This window comes from Melozone crissalis, unplaced genomic scaffold, assembly GCF_028551555.1.
Source record: "Melozone crissalis strain CALT ecotype California unplaced genomic scaffold, PUWL_Pcris_2 ptg000032l_1, whole genome shotgun sequence".
NCBI lineage: Eukaryota > Metazoa > Chordata > Aves > Passeriformes > Passerellidae > Melozone > Melozone crissalis.
This window is the reverse complement of record NW_026535810.1, coordinates 207696-223756: the sequence shown is the minus strand read 5'-3', so window position 1 is coordinate 223756 and position 16061 is coordinate 207696. Positions and strand designations below refer to the sequence as shown.

At 67.0% G+C, this 16061-nt stretch overlaps 1 protein-coding gene across 2 annotated transcripts; it reads left to right on the top strand.

The window, feature by feature from the left end:
• The first annotated feature begins 7998 nt into the window (after positions 1-7998).
• MPP2 (MAGUK p55 scaffold protein 2) lies at positions 7999-16061 on the top strand. 2 transcript variants are annotated; one of them, XM_054281728.1, is made up of 12 exons: positions 7999-8019; positions 9557-9675; positions 10193-10351; positions 10470-10619; positions 11364-11591; positions 12863-12994; positions 13431-13536; positions 13800-13868; positions 13972-14133; positions 14878-15080; positions 15153-15281; positions 15848-16061. In XM_054281728.1, the coding sequence occupies exons 2-12, from the start codon at positions 9559-9561 to the stop codon at positions 16022-16024; spliced, it is 1632 nt and encodes a 543-aa protein (XP_054137703.1). In that variant the 5' UTR covers positions 7999-8019; positions 9557-9558; the 3' UTR covers positions 16025-16061. The 2 variants fall into 2 exon arrangements, with proteins under 2 accessions (XP_054137703.1, XP_054137704.1); XM_054281729.1 differs by lacking the exon at positions 7999-8019 and adding an exon at positions 8325-8407.

The window sequence follows — 16061 nt, the reverse complement described above, 5'->3', positions numbered from 1 at the left end:
TCCCTGTCCCCCCCAGGTGTCCCTGTCCCCCCCAGGTGCCCGTGTCCCCCCGCCGTGGCCGGAAAAGCAAACAGCGCTGATAAGGGGCTTCCTCCGGGGGGCCCTAATGGCGCCTCCGGCGGAACCGGGGCCATAAAACGCGGGCAGGCGGCGCGGCGTGCCCGGTGTGCCCGGTGTGCCCGGTTCGCTCGGGGGGGCACCTCCCTCCTCACCCCCGGCACCCCCGGCGGCTCCAGCCCCGCGCCCCCCCCCCCCCCCAAACCCTCCTCTTCCTCCTCATGTCCCTGGGGGGGGGGTGGGGGCAGGCAGGGACCCCCCCCAGCCCTGTCCCCGCCGTGCCGGGGGTGCCGCCCGCGCCCCCCCCGCGGCAGAGCCACGCTGTGACCTTTGGAAAATGTCTGTTTGCTGTCCCTGCGATAAATGGGGCAGAAAGCTCCGGTCCCCCCCGCCCCGGGTCCCCCCCGGCCGGGGGACAGCTGTGACAGCGCGGTGACATCGTCCCGGTGCTGCCCGAGCGCGGCGCCGCTCGGCCGGGACCCCCCGCCCGTGTCCCCGCGGCCCGCGGGTGTCACAGCGCGGCCACGCCACGGGGGACAGCCCCGCCGGTGCCACCAGCCGTGTCCCCGCCACGGGGGACAGCCCCGCCGGTGCCACCAGCCGTGTCCCCGCCGGGTGCTGCTGCCCGGGTCACAACCGGAGCAGGAGCGGGGGGCGCGTCCCCTCCGGCCGGGGCTGGCACCTCCCGTGTCCCATCCAGCCGGGGCTGGCACCTCCCGTGTCCCCCCCAACCCGGGGTTGGCACCTCCCGTGTCCCCCCCAACCCGGGGTTGGCACCTCCCGTGTCCCCCACGGCCGGGGCTGGCACCTCCCGTGTCCCCTCCGGCCGGGGCTGGCACCTCCCGTGTCCCCCCAACCCGGGACTGGCACCTCCCGTGTCCCCTCCGGCCGATTCGTGTCACCTCCAGCCGCGCTGGTGGCACCCTACAATGTCCCCACGGCCGTATCCCCTCCGCCCCAATGGTCAGAAGCCATCCCGGCGGTTTTGGGGACCCCTTTCTGCCACATGTCCCCATCCCAGCACTCCCACGGTGGCTTTGGTGGCCCTGCCCGGCGGGCACGTCCCTCCGTGCCTCAGTTTCCCTCAGTAATTGCTCCTTAATGGCATACGGGATTAATGTCGCCTCACGGGGGGCTGGAAAGGTCACCTCATCCGTCCTGCGGGTGGTGACAGCGCTCGATGGCGGTGGCGGGGCTGTGGTGGCGGCTTCGTGCCTGGTCTGGGGAGACTCAGGCAGCCGTGGCTGTGGGTGTGTCTGTCCCCTCCAGTGTCCCCCGTGCGTGGCTCAGGGCAGTGAGTCTTGTCCCGTGTGCCACGTTTGTGTCCCTAGGTGTGGCTGATGTCCCCGTGTCCCGCTGTCACATCCCGCGGCTGTGTCAGGGCAGGTTTGTGTGACACGGCTGTGTGTGACACCCGTGTGTGACATCCGTGTGTGTCCTGTGTCCTTGTGCCACAGCTGTGTGTGACATCCATGTCGGTGTCCGTGTCCTGTGTCCTCGTGCCACGGCTGTGTGTGACATCCGTGTGTGACATCCATGTGTGATATCCGTGTCTGACATCCATGTGCGTCCCGTGTCCTCGTGCCACGGCTGTATGTGACATCCGTGTGTGGCATCCCTGTGTGTCCTGTGTCCTCGTGACACAGCTGTGTGTGACATCCGTGTGTGACATCCGTGTTCCTGTCCTGTGTCCTCGTGCCACGGCCGTGTCCCATCCATGTCACCGTGCCATGGCTGCCTGTCACATCTGCCGTGTGCCATTCCGTGTGCCCTGGCCGCCTGTCACACCTGTGTGTGCGCCATGGTGACATGCCACACCCGTGCCCGTGCCCCGTGCCCGCCTGGCATTGCCGTGTCCGTGTCCTGTGGCCACACGCGTGTCCGTGTGTCCCCGTGTCCGTGTGTCCCCCCCTGCTCTGTCCTCCCCATCCCCTCCGTGCCCCAGCCTGGGGACCGCGCAGGTGACAGTGACAGGGTGGTGGCACGTGTCCCCTGGCCGCGGGGGGGGGGCCGCAGTGTCCTGAGTGCCCGTGGGTCTGTCACGCGTGAGGGAGGAGCCACCGGCCCCCCTGGGCTATAAAAGCCCGGGCGGGTGCGGGAGCCGCCGTGTCCCCGGCACTGTCACCCCTGTGCCAGGCCCTGGGTGCCACCTCTGCCTCCGCCATCGTGAGTGCAGCCACGGGCGGGGGTCCCGGGGGGGACCCCACGAGGGACAATCAGCTCGGGGACCTGTGGGGACCCGTTTGGGGGCACGGGGGTCTCTGGGGTGCTTTGGGGTGCGACAGCTACCTTGAGAGGGCGTCTCTGGGAGGGAGGGGTCCCCATGGGATATGGGGGGGTCCCGGGGGTGGCGATGTCCCTTGAGTGGCGCTGGGGTCTCGGGTGGGGGGTGGAACAAACCCTTGGGGAGCTGGGGGGGCTCTGAGGATGAATGAACGGGGTCCGGGGGTTTGGTGGGGGCAGAGCGGGGTTTGGGGGTCCCGGGAGGTTTGGGATGGGACAGCTCCCTTGGGGACACTGAGGGGGGTCCTTGGGAGGGAGGGGTCCTTGTGGAACAGGGGTGGAAATGTCTCTTTAACGGGTCTGGGGTCCCAGGTGGGATGTGAAACAAATCCCTGGGGAGCTGGGGGGTTTTGTGGAGGCAGAGCGGGTTTGGGGGTCCCGGGGGCTATGGGGGTGCAGAGCCGGGTTGGGGGTCCCGGTTTGGTGGGTGCAGAGCCGGGTTGGGGGTCCTGGGGGCTATGGGGGTGCAGAGCCGGTTTGGGGGTCCCGGGGGCTATGGGGGCAGAGCCGGTTTGGGGGTCTCGGTTTGGTGGGGGCAGAGCCGGTTTGGGGGTCCCGGGGGCTATGGGGGTGCAGAGCCCGTTTGGGGGTCCCGGTTTGGTGGGTGCAGAGCCCGTTTGGGGGTCCCGGGGGCTATGGGGGTGCCCCCCCCCCCGCAGCCACAGCCGCCCCTCGTTCCTGTCCCCCGCAGATGGTGCCGTCCCCGCGAGCGTGGCGCGCGCTGGTGGCCGTGTCCCTGTGTGCCCTGCTGTGCCTGGCGGCCGCGTACCCCCCCAAACCCGAGAGCCCCGGCGAGGACGCGTCCCCCGAGGAGATGGCGCGCTACTTCTCGGCCCTCCGCCACTACATCAACCTGGTCACGCGGCAGAGGTGAGCGCCACACGGGGGGTGACACGCGCGTCCCTGTCCCCGCGGGGTCCCCTCCGCACCCCTGGGCGCGCCCCCTGCGGCTCAGGCGCGCTCCCGTGTCCCGCAGGTACGGGAAACGCGCCAGCCCCGGTGTCGCGGGGACGGAGCTGCTCCTGGGGACCGACAGCGACAGGTCACGGTGAGTGTCCCTGTCCCTGTCCCTGCTCCTGGGGACCGGCAGGCCACGGTGAGTGTCCCTGTCCCTGCTGCTGTCCCTTCTCCTGGGGACGGACAGGTCACGATGAGTGTCCCTGTCGCTGTCGCTGTCCCCTCCCTGTGCCCAGCGCACCCCGGGCTGGGGGTCCCCGGGGCAGTTTGGGGTCCCATGGGGGTTTGGGGGTCTCTTTCCCCCTCTCTCACACCAGCTCTCCCCGCAGACTCGATGACGACTCCTCGTGGTGACCCCCCCGCCCAGCCCCCCTTGCCCCCCAAATCCTCCCCACATCTCCGGGACCCCCCAGAGGACCCAGGGCCAGCGCAGGACCCCCCGCTGGAAGGCCGGGGACCCCCAGAACCCGGCCCGGGAGTGTCCCCGACCCTGTCCCCTCCCCAGCGCTGCCGGGGGGGTCCCGCGTGGTCCCTGCACGGCCCCGCAGCGACAATAAAAGAGCGATCGTGGGCACGGGCGGCTCCGAGCTGTGCGTGGGGGGCGCGGGGAAGGGCACGAGGGATGGAGGAGTGGGGGGGAGATGGAGGGGATGGAGGGGTGCAGGGGGATGTGAGGAACGGGGGCCAGGAGGCATTGGGGTGCAGGGAGGGGGGTCAGGGGGGTGGGCAGGGATTGGGGGGTGACAGGAGGGGAGTGGAGCGGGAATTTTGGAGGAGGGGGTGCATGGGGAAAGGTGGGGCTGGGGCGCACTGGGGTTGGATACTGGGGTGCGCTGGGTGTGGGGTTTGGGGGACACTGGTGGGGGGATCCATCATTGGTGAATGTGGGGGTGCAGGGGATGCTTGGGGGTGCTGGGGGGCTGGGGCACAGGGTTGGGGGCATCCGTGGGGGTGCTGCCCCTCCACTGTCCCCCTGTCCCACTGTCCCCCTTCCATCCACTCCTGCCACCCTTAAACCCCACCAGCCCCCCTGGCTGTGCCCCTCTGGTCCCTCTGTCCCCACCCCTGTCCCTCTGTCCCTCCTTGGGCCCGGACAGCCGTGCCCGCGTCCTGTCCCCTCCGGGAGCCCCCTGAGCGCGGGGTCAAACATTAACCAGGGGCCAGCTGTCCCTGTCACCCCCTGCTACCAGCCCTGTCCCCCCTCCCGTCCGAGTGGGCACCTGGCCACAGGTGCTGCGTGGCAGGGTGACATCAGCGGGGACACGGGGGATAAAAGGGCCGGCACGGCGGTGGCAGCAGCGGCACCGAGCACCCGGCGGGTCAGGCAGCGTCCCCTCGTCTCGCCGTGTCCCCGTGTCCCTGCCCGAGGAAGGAGGTGAGTGGGGACGGGGAGCTGCGGGCATGAGGCAAATGGGTGTGACAAACGGGCTTGTGACAAACGGGTGTGCGTGTGACACTTGTGTGCAATGGTTTGTGAAAGGGTGAAGGCGTGCAGGAGTGGGACGCTGGGTGTGCAAGAGTGGGAGTGTGCAGGTGTGTGCAGGTGTGCATGTGGAAGTGCGTGCAGGTGTGTTCAGGTGCATTCAGGTGTGCACAGGTGTGTGTTTGCATGTGCTGTGTATGCAGGTGTGTGCAGGAGTGTGCAGTTGTGTTCAGGTGTGCACAGGTGTGTGCATGCTCTGCGTGCTCTGTTCAGGTGTGTGCAGGTGTGCACAGGTGTGTGTGATGTGTGTGTAGGTGTGTGCCGATGTGCACAGCTGTGTCCAAGTATGTGCAGATGTGTGTTAGGTGTGCACAGCTGTGTGCAGGTGTGTGCGATGTGTGCTTATCTGTGCACAGGTGTGTGTAGGTGTGTGTGCAGGTGTCTGTAGGTGTGTTCAGGTGTGTCCAGCTGTGCACAGCTGTGTGCATGCCCCGTGTCTGAGCACACCCTGTCCCATTCCCCCATCCCGGAGTGACCCCGCTGTCGCTGTCGCTGTCGCAGCCATGGTGGCCCCGCCGCTGCTGTTGGTGGCCTGTGCGGTGGTGGCGCTGCTGCCGCTGCGGCCCCGCGCGGCCCCGGCCCAGCCCGCGTACCCCGGGGACGACGCGCCCGTGGAGGAGCTGCTGCGCTTCTACAACGACCTGCAGCAGTACCTGAACGTCGTCACGCGCCCGCGGTGAGCAGGGCCTGCCTGGCTGTCCTGATGTTCTCCATGTCGCGATACACCCTTCATCGCGACATGCTCCCTGTCGTGACACATCCCCTATCGCGACGTGCTCCTCATCCCAGTGTGCTCCCATCACAGTGTGCTCCCCTTCGTGATGCGCTCCCCATCTCAATGTGCTCCCTGTCGCGACACACCCCTTATTGCGATGCACTCCCTATCGCGACATGCACTCCCTATCACACCTATCCCCTATCGCGACATGCTCCCCATCATAACACTCTCCTTATCGCGACATGCTCCCCATCCCAGCATGCTCCCACCATGGCGTGCTTCCCTTCGTGACACCATCCCCATCCCAATGCACTCCCTGTCGCGACACACCTTCTGTCACGATGTGCTCCCTGTCGCGACACTCTCCCTACCGTGACGCGCTCCCCATCCCAATGCGCTCCCTGTCATGACATGCTCCCTGTCATGACATGCTCCCTATCCCAATGCGTTCCCTGTCGTGACACACTCCCTATCCCAATGCCCTCCCTGTCATGACACGCTCCCTGTCGTGACACACTCCCTGTCGTGACACGCTCCCTATCTCAATGCACTCCCTGTCATGACGCCATCCCCATCCCAATGCTCTCCTTGTCATGACACGCTCCCTGTTGTGACACTCTCCCTGTCGTGACATGCTCCCTGTCGTGACACTCTCCCTGTCATGACACACTCCCCATCACTCCCCGCTCCCTGTCTGCCCCTCTCCCTGTTGGGATTTATCAATTCAGGGCGGTCTCAGCGCGGTGAATGATGTGCTGAGACCATGATTTCAGAGAGCTGAACAAACACTTTACTAAGCTAGGTTATATTACACCAATGCTATATCTAGGTTATATCACACCAATGCTATATGTAGGTTATATTACACCAATGCTATATCTAGGTTATATCACACTAATGCTATATCTAGGTTATATTACACCAATGCTATATCTAGGTTATATCACACCAATGCTATATCTAGGTTATATCACACTAATGTTATATCTAGGTTATATTACACCAATGCTATATCTAGGTTATATCACACCAAGGCTATATCTAGGTTATATCACACCAATGCTATATCTAGGTTACATCACACCAATGCTATATCTAGGTTATATCACACCAATGCTATATCTAGGTTATATTACACCAATACTATATCTAGGTTATATCACACTAATGCTATAACTAAATCTACACTAAAGAGTTACTCTACTAAAGAGATACTACAGGCAAACCCTGTGTCTGACACTACAGACACAGCATTGGCCAATCAATCCAAACCATCAGCAGGATCCAATTAACAAATCACTCTCATTAAGCAATCCCCGTAACACATTCCACATGTGCCGAATGCAGGAGCAGCAAGTGAGGTAAGAATTGTTTTCTCTTCCTCTCTGAGCTTCTCGCTGCCTTCCCCAGGAGAAATCCTGGGAGAGAGAACTGTGTCTGTCTGTTCAGAGGGTGTGAGTGCCACAGGGACGCGCTCCCTGTGCTGTGTCACTGTCACCCTGTCCCCTAACGTGTCCCCATTGCAGGTACGGCAAGCGGGCAGGTGGGCAAGCGCTGGGCCAGGAGCCCCTGGGAGCCCCAGGGTGCTGAGCCCCAGGTGAGGGGCTGGGGGGCGGGAGGAGCCCCCCAAAACTCCCCACGGCCTCAGGGTCCCCATGGGAACAGACTGGGGGGAAGGGGGGCTCTGGGTGGGGGAATGTAGGGTGGGGGCCCTGAGGGTGTCAGGGTGGGGGGTGTGGGATTGGGGGGATCTCGGGGAGGTTCTCAGGGTAGCAGAGTGGGGGACGTGGGACTGGGCGTCCTGAGGGGGCTCTGAGGGTGTCAGGGTGGGGGATGTGGGACTGGGGGGACCCTCAGGGTGTCAGGGTGGGGGATATGGAACTGGAAGGTCTCAGTGGGGAAGGGGACACGGCGTGACCCCCTCCGTTTTGTTTCAGGGACACTGCCGGACCTGAGTGGGTGAGGAAGCCCAGAGGGTGCAGCCCCCCCACCCCTGCTGCACCCCCGGCCCCCCCAGAGCCGTCACTGTGGGGCCAGCACAGACCCCCAGCAATAAAACCCCCCCTGCAGCCACTGCCTGTCTGCCTCTGCCTGCTGGGGACACTGGGGACACTGGGGACAGTGGCTGGGGGAATGGGAGTGCTGGGGACACTGGGGACACTGGGGACAGTGGCTGGGGGAATGGGAGTACTGGAGACACTGGGGGTGTTACAGACACTGAGTGTGGGGACCGTGGTGATGCTGGGGACAGAGGGGGCGATGCTGGCTCTGGGGACACTGAGGCACTGAGGGTGCTGGGGACAGCGAGTGGCTCTGCTGGGGACATTGGGGGTGCTGTGACTGGGGACACTGGGGACACCGAGTGGCCGTGCTGGGGACACCGGGGGTGCTGGCATTGTGGACACGCCTACGCGGCCGTGCCAGTCTCTGTCCCTGTCGCTGTCCCCGTGCGCTCGGTGCCAGTCGCGCGTGTCCCGCCGCTCTGTCGCGATGCCGGCGGCCGCCCCCGCCTCGGTCACGGGTGAGCGCGCGAACCGGGCGAGGCTTGCACGCGCACACTCGCGGGCACGCGCGCGTGCAAACACCCCCCGTGCACGCGGGGAGGGGGTACCCAGGTGGGGGGCACAGGGTGCGTGTGCCCGGGGCACACACGGGTCTGGCACACGCGTGTGCAAGGTGTGTGTGTGAGGGGGGTGTCGCTCCTGCTGTGTTGGGCTCTCGGGTGCGCGCTCTCGTCGGTGCGCGGGTGCGCGCGCGTTGCACGCGGCCCCTTTAAATCCGCGCTCCCGCCTCCCCCCCTCCCACCGCCCCCTTAAAGGGGCCGAGCCCCCGCCGTCCCCCTCCCCACGCCGCGGGGGGGTCCCACCCGCGAGCGGGGTGGGTGTGCAAGCACGGGCGTGCAAGCGCGGGTAAGCAGCGGGCACGGGGGAGGGGGGGCCGTGGGGAGCGCGCCCGTGGGTCTGCACGCGGGCGGGAGCGCGCGTGGGGAGGCGCGTAGGAGCGCGCGGGGGCGCGCGTGTCGGCGAGGGCGCGCACACGCGTGTGCGCCGTGCGGGTGCGCGGCGTGTTGTTTGTGGGGGGAGGGTGCGTGGGTCCGCACACGCGCGTGAGCGCGCTCAGGCTGTTTGCACGCGTGGATGCTCGCGCGGGAGATGCGCGTGCACGAGCCGTGCCCGCGCGTGTGAGCTCACGGCCGCTGCCCCCCACCCCCCCTCCGTCCCCCCATTTTCCGCGGGGCGTGCAAAGCGCCCGCAGCGTGCCCGGTGCCCGGTGCAAGGCGGGGGGCGCGGGCCCCACGCGGGGCCGGGGGGGCGCGGGGGGGCGGCGGTACCCGGATCTGGGGCGGGGGAGCGCGGCCCCGCAGCCATGAACCGGCCCGGGCCCGGCTCCGGCCCGGCACCCCCAGGTACGGGGGGGGCTCAGAGGGGCCGGGGGCGCTGCCTTGGGCAGGGCTCAGAGCGCTCGGGGGGCGGCGCGGGGCGGGGATGCGGTGGGGATGAGGCAGGTGGGGGGAGATGGGGCTGGGGGCTCGGGTGCCGCTGTGAGCCCCCCTCGGTGTGTGGGGGCCGATGGATGCGCCCCCCCGGCTGCATCGCCATCCATCGGCCCCCGCCATTGAGCGCAGCCGCGCAGCCGCTCCCGCCCCCGCGGGCCCGGATGCGGCCCCCCCTCAATTGCATCCACCCCCCCCCCATCCCATCGCACCCCCATCGCACCCCTCCCCCTTCCATTGCCCCCCCCTTGCATCCCCCTCCCCGTTACACCGTGCTCCGGGGGGCTTCTGACTGCACGGCCACAATTTGGGGGGGGTCCATCCTCTTGTCCCTCCCGCTGAACGAGGAGGGGACACTGGGACATTTCCGCACTGCCAGGGGACCCCGATACTGCTCCCCGTAATGGAGGGGGGGGGGGGGGCACAGGTGGCTGTGACAGGAATGGAGGGACAGGAGCACCCCCGGCTGCACCTTCACCCACGGCGCTGCTCCTGCCCCCACTCCGTGTCACCCCCCGTGTCCCTGTGTGTGTGTCCCCCCATCCGTGTCCCTGTGTCCCCCCAGCCATGCAGCAGGTCCTGGACAACCTGATGGGGCTCCCGGGGACCCCGGGGGTGGCGGACCTCGACCTCATCTTCCTCCGTGGCATCATGGAGAGCCCCATCGTCCGCTCCCTGGCCAAGGTACGGCGGGGGTGTCCCCACCGTGTATGTGTGTGTGTGTCCTATTCCCTGCACCAAGGGGTCCCCAATGCCCCTCAGATCCCCAATTCCCTCCGTCCCTGGGGGTCCCTAATCCCCCCAGCACCCCCAGATCCCCAATTCCCCCCACCCAGAGGTCCCCAATCCCCCTCAGATCCCCAATTTCCCTGTCCCTGGGGGTCCCGAATCCCTCCTATCACCCCCAGATCCCCAATTCCCCCGTTCCTTGGGGTCCCTAAACTCCCTGTCCTTGGGGGTCCCCAACATCTCTGCCGTCCCTACCCCCTAAGCCCCCGGCTCCGCAATCCCCTCGGCCCCTCCGCGTGTCCCCCAATCCCCCCAGAGGTCCCTCATGCCCCTCCAGACGTCCTTGGGGACACCCTGTCCCACCGAGGGGTCCCCGATCCCCTCAACCCCTGGAGATCCCGCATCCCCCCGGGGGTCCCGAATCCCCCCGGCACTCGGGGGTCTCAGGGGTGTCCCCGTGGGCCGTCGCCAGGCCCACGAGCGGCTGGAGGAGCGCAAGCTGGAGGCGGTGCGCGGGGACAACCTGGCGCTGGTGCAGGAGATCCTGCGCGACATCGGGCACCTGGCGCGGCCCGAGGCGCAGGGAGCGGCGGCGGAGCTGGCGCGGATCCTGCGGGAGCCGCACTTCCAGGTGCGGGGGACACCCGGGGACCCCCTGTCGTGTGACACACGCGTGTGACACGTGAGTGTGCCAGGCGTGCGCCACACGAGCGGGACACAGCGGTGACACCCCCGTCCCCGTGTCGCAGTCGCTGCTGGAGACCCACGACTCGGTGGCTGCCAAGAGTTACGAGCCCCCCCCGAGCAGCCCCGGCCCGGAGGCGTCGCTGGGGTCGCAGCCGGTGCCCCCCGACGCCGTGCGCATGGTGGGCATTCGCAAGGCGGCCGGGGAGAACCTGGTGAGCCCGGCCGGGGGGCACCTTGGGGGGCACAGGGTGCTGCAGGGGCGCCGGGAGGTGATGGGGGGATGTTTTGGGGTGCTGGAGAGCGTTGGGGGGATTATGACATTGGCAGCATTACGGGGCGCTGGGGGTATTTTGGGGTGATGGGGCATTTTGGGGTGCCATGGGCATTGCTAGGAGCCGGGTGGCATTTTAGGGTGCTGGGAGCATTTTGGGGTGCTGGCTGGAGAGTGTTGGGGAGATGGCGACATTGGCAGCATTACGGGGTGCTGGGGCATTGTGGGGTGCTGTGGGCATTACGAGGCACTGGTGGCTTTTTAGGGTGACTGGGAGCATTTTGGGGTGCTGGAGAGCGTTGGGGGGATTAGGACATTGGCAGCATTATGGGGTGCAGGGGATATTTTGGGGTGATGGGGCGTTTTGGGGTGCCATGGGCATTGCTAGGAGCCAGGTGGCATTTTAGAGTGACTGGGAGCATTTTGGGATGCTGGATGGAGAATGTTGGGGTGTTGCAGGGGAGTGAGGGCATTGGTAGAATTATGGGGTGCTGGGGGTATTGTGGGGTGACGGGGCGTTTTGGGGTGCTGTGGGCATTGCGAGGAGTTGGGTGGTTGTTTAGGGTGACTGGGAGAGTTTTGGGGTGCTGGGGCTGTAACGGGGTGCCGGGCGGGTGTCGCAGGTGTGTCGCAGGTGTGTCACGGGTGTGTCACGGGTGTGTCACGGGTGTGTCCCTCCCCTCAGGGGGTGACGTTCCGCGTGGAGCGGGGGGAGCTGGTGATCGCCCGCATCCTGCACGGGGGGATGGTGGCGCAGCAGGGGCTGCTGCACGTGGGGGACGTGATCCGCGAGGTGAACGGGCGCGAGGTGGGCAGCGACCCGCGGGCGCTGCAGGACAGCCTGCGCCACGCCAGCGGCAGCGTCGTGCTCAAGATCCTGCCCAGCTACCAGGAGCCACACCCGCCCCGACAGGTACCGCGTACCGCATCCCACCTGCATCCGACCTGTATCCCACCTGAATCCGCCTCGTGTCCCGTCTGCATCCCACCCGCATCCCACCTGTATCCGCCCTGCATCCCACTCGCATCCCACCTGCATCCGACCTGTATCCCACCTGAATCCGCCTTGTATCGTGCCTGTATCCCGCCCTGTATCCCACCTGCATCTCTCCCTGCATTCCACCTGTATCCCACCTGTATCCTGCCTGCATCCCGCCCCACATCCCACCTGTATCCGCCCTGCATCTGCCCCGTATCCAGCCCCGCATCCCGCCTGCATCTCTCCCTGTATCCTGCCCTGTATCCCGCCCCACGTCCCACCTGTATTTCCCCCGCATCCCACCTGCATCCAACCCACATCCCACCTGTATCCAATGTGTATCCCACTCGCATCCCACCTGTATCCGACGTGTATCCCACTCGCATCCCACCTGTATCCACCCCACATCCCGCCTACATGTCACCTGCATCCCGCCCCTCATCCCACCTGCATCCCGCCCTGTATCTGCCCCGCATCCGGCCCCACATCTCGCCCCACATCCCACCCACATCCTCCACCCACCACCCTGCCCACAGCTCCCCCTGCCCTCTGTTCCCATCCTCGCCTTGTCCCCCTGTCCGTGCCATGTGCCCCTGGCCTGGTGGGACCCCCGTGTCCCCCACTGTGTCCCTTCCCGTGTCTCCCTGTGCCCTCTCTGCGGTCTCTGGTGCTCCCTGCCCTGTCCCCGTCCCCGCACAGGACCCGGGTCCGGCTGGCAAAGGGTGCCCTGTGCTGCCCTCCCCGCCCCGTGCCAGCCACGGCCGTCTCCGAGGGACAAAGCAGCGCTGTGCCCTCGCTGTCTCCACGCAGGCTGTCCCCCTGTCCCCGTGCTGTCCCCTCGCTGTCCCCCTGTCCCCTCGCTGTCCCCTCGCTGTGCCCGCTGCCCCACGGCCGTGTGTCCCCACTCATCCCCATGTGCGCCATCGCGGGCGCGGCGCTGGCGGCGCTGGGGACGCTGCTGTGCCTGTCGCTGGCGCTGGGGCTGTGCCTGGGGGTGGCCGTGGTGCTCGCGTGGGGCGCGGCGGCCGCGGCCGGGGCTCTGTGCGTGTGCGCGGGGGCCGTGCGGGCCTGGCTGCGGGCACGGCGGGCACGGCCGGGCACGGGGGGCTCCAGCGGGGCACACTCGCGTGGCTGAGCGTGGCAAGGGTCCTGCGTGTCCCCTCCTGGTGCGGAGGGTCCCCCAGCGCTGATCGCCCTGTCCCCAGGTGTTTGTCAAGTGTCACTTCGACTACGACCCGGCCACCGACAGCCTGATCCCCTGCAAGGAGGCCGGGCTCAAGTTCATGGCCGGGGATCTGCTGCAGATCGTCAACCAGGATGACCCCAACTGGTGGCAGGTCAGGGGGGCCCTGGAGGGGTGACCTGGGGGGTTTGGTGGCGCTTTGACCCCATCCTGGGCCATGGAGGGTGAGGGGGTTCTGGGGGTCCCTGCAGGGTTGGGGTGCACCTGGGAGAATTCCTGTAAACTGGGGGGTCCCTGGAGCTCGGGGGGTGTCCTTGGAGCTACTGGGGAGCTGGGGGATCCCTGGAGCAGGGGAGGTTCCTGTGTGGGCTGGGAGGTCCCTGGAAATTCGGGGATTTCCTGGAGCTCGGGACGCGTGCCCCCATTGGGATTTGGGGCTGAGGGGAGTCCCTGGAAATGGGGAGGGTCCTTGTGGAACTTGGGGTGTCCCCGGAGCTGGGGGGGGTTCCCTGAGGTCAGAGGGGTCTCTGGAGCCCAGGGGGGTCCCCGTGGGGCTGGGGGGGTCCCCACGCGTGGCTCCGTGTCCCCAGGCGTGCCACGTGGAGGGCGGCAGCGCGGGGCTGGTGCCCAGCCAGCTGCTGGAGGAGAAGCGCAAGGCGTTCGTCAAGCGGGACGGGGACGTGGCGCCCTCGGCAGGTACGGGGACACGGGATGGACGGGTCACCTCCCGAGGGGGAGCGCGGCGGGTCCCCTGCGCCCCGTGACGATGTCCCTGTCACCCCAGGCCCTGTCCCCTCGGCACTGTCCCGCAGGGAGTCCCTGGCTCTCAGGGTGATGTCCCCATGGCACTGCCCCTCAGGAGGTCCCAGCTGCCGTGCCCATTGTCCCCATGCCAGGATGCTGTCCCTGTCCCCATCCCTGTCCCTGTCCCCAGCTAATCCATCCCCTTGTCCTCACAGGGGCCCTGTGTGGCAGCCTCAGCGGGAAGAGGAAGAAGAGGATGATGTACCTGACGACGAAGAACGCTGGTGCGTGTCCCTGGGCATTCCCCGGGGGCAGCGTTGGTGGCACCCGCTGGGACAGGGTGCCCTGGGGTGCCCAGGGCCGGTGCCAGCCCTGTCCCTCGCCCAGAGTTCGACCGGCACGAGCTGCTGATCTACGAGGAGGTGGCGCGGATGCCGCCGTTCCGCCGGAAAACGCTGGTGCTGATCGGGGCGCAGGGCGTGGGGCGCCGCAGCCTGAAGAACAAACTGATCATGTCTGACCAGGCGCGCTACGGCACCACCATCCCCTGTGAGTGTCCTTGTCCCCTGCCACCACCCCTGTGAGTGTCCCTGTCCCCTGTGAGTGGCCCTGTCCCTCGGCACCACCATCCCCAGTGAGTGGCCCTGTCCCCTGTCACCACCCCTATCCCCTGCAGTCATCATCGTCCCTGTCCCCTTGGCACCACCCCTGTCCCCAGAGCGTCCTGTGCTCCATCATTGTCCCTGTCACCTGTGCTCATCCTTGTCCCCAGAGCATCGCTATCCCCTGCCACCACCCCTGTGCCCCATCATCATCATCCCTGTCCTTGTCCCTAGAGTGTCCCTGTCCCCTCTGCTCATCTTTGTCTTTGGAGCATTGCTGTCTCCAGAGCGTCGCTGTCCCCTGCCACCTCCCCTGTGCCCCATCATTGTCCCTGTCCCCTGTGCTCGTCCCTGTCCGTGCCAGCGTCCCTGTCCCTGCCAGCATTCCTGCCCCTGCCGTCCCTGTCCCTGCCAGCATTTCTGTCCTCGTGCTCATCCCTGTCCCCTGCCAGCATCCCTGTCCGTGCCAGGGTCCCTGTCCCCTGTGCTCATCCCTGTCCCCCATGCTCATCGCTGTCCACTGCCATCATTCCTGTCCGTGCCAGGGTCCCTGTCCTCCGTGCTCATCCCTGTCCCCTGCCAGCACTCCTGTCCCCGCCCCGCTGCCACCCCCGTCCCTGTGATTGTCCCTGTGCCAGTTCCCAGCCGGGACCCCGGGACAAGGGGATGTCACTGCTGTCCCCCCCGGCAGACACGTCGCGGAAGCCGAAGGACAGCGAGCGGGACGGGCAGGGCTATCGCTTTGTGTCGCGGGCCGAGATGGAGGCCGACATCAAGGCGGGCCGGTACCTGGAGCACGGCGAGTACGAGGGGAACCTCTACGGCACCAGGATCGACTCCATCCGCGCCGTGGTGGACGCGGGCAAGATGTGCATCCTGGACGTCAACCCGCAGGTGGGGACGCGGCCGGGGGACGGTGACAGCCACGGCAGGGCCCGCGGGGCTGAGCGCTGTCCCCGCGGCCAGGCCGTGAAGGTGCTGAGGACGGCGGAGTTCGTGCCCTACGTGGTGTTCATCGAGGCGCCCGCGCCCGAGAGGCTGCGGGCCATGAACAGGGCGGCCCTGGAGAGCGGCGTGGCCACCAAACAGCTCACGGTGAGGGAAACTGAGGCAGGTTTTGGGGAGCGGGAGGAGGGCACCGAAGAGCTCACGGTGAGGGAAACTGAGGGGGGGCAGGAGGAGGGCACCAAACAGCTCACGGTGAGGGAAACTGAGGCAGCTCTGGGGGCGGGAGGAGGGCACCAAAGAGCTCACAGTGAGGGGAAACTGAGGCAGATTTTGGGGCAGGAGGAGGGCACAGTGGATGTCCCCCACCATTCCTCCTGGGGGTGATGGGGAAACTGAGGCAGTTTTGGGGGGCAGGACGAGTGCACACAGGTCGCAGTGGGTGTCCCCCACCATCCCAGGGGGTCATAGGGAAACTGAGGCAGGTTTTGGGGTGCAGGAGGAGGACACAGTGGGTGTCCCCCACCATCCCTGGCGGTGATGGGGAAACTGAGGCAGGTTTGGGGTGCAAGAGGAGGACACAGTGGGTGTCCCCCACTGTCCCTGGCAGTGATGGGGAAACTGAGGCAGGTTTGGGGTGCAAGAGGAGGACACAGTGGGTGTCCCCCACTGTCCCTGGCAGTGATGGGGAAACTGAGGCAGGTTTTGGGGCGCAGGAGGCGGACGCCCAGCGCACGGTGGAGGAGAGCAGCCGCATCCAGCGCGGCTACGGGCACTACTTCGACCTGAGCCTGACCAACGATGACCTGGAGCGCACATTCGGGCGCCTGCGCGAGGCCATGGAGCTGCTGCGCGTGCAGCCCCAGTGGGTGCCCGTCACCTGGGTCTATTAGGGACCCCCGCACCCCTCAGCCCCACCCTGGGGGGCTA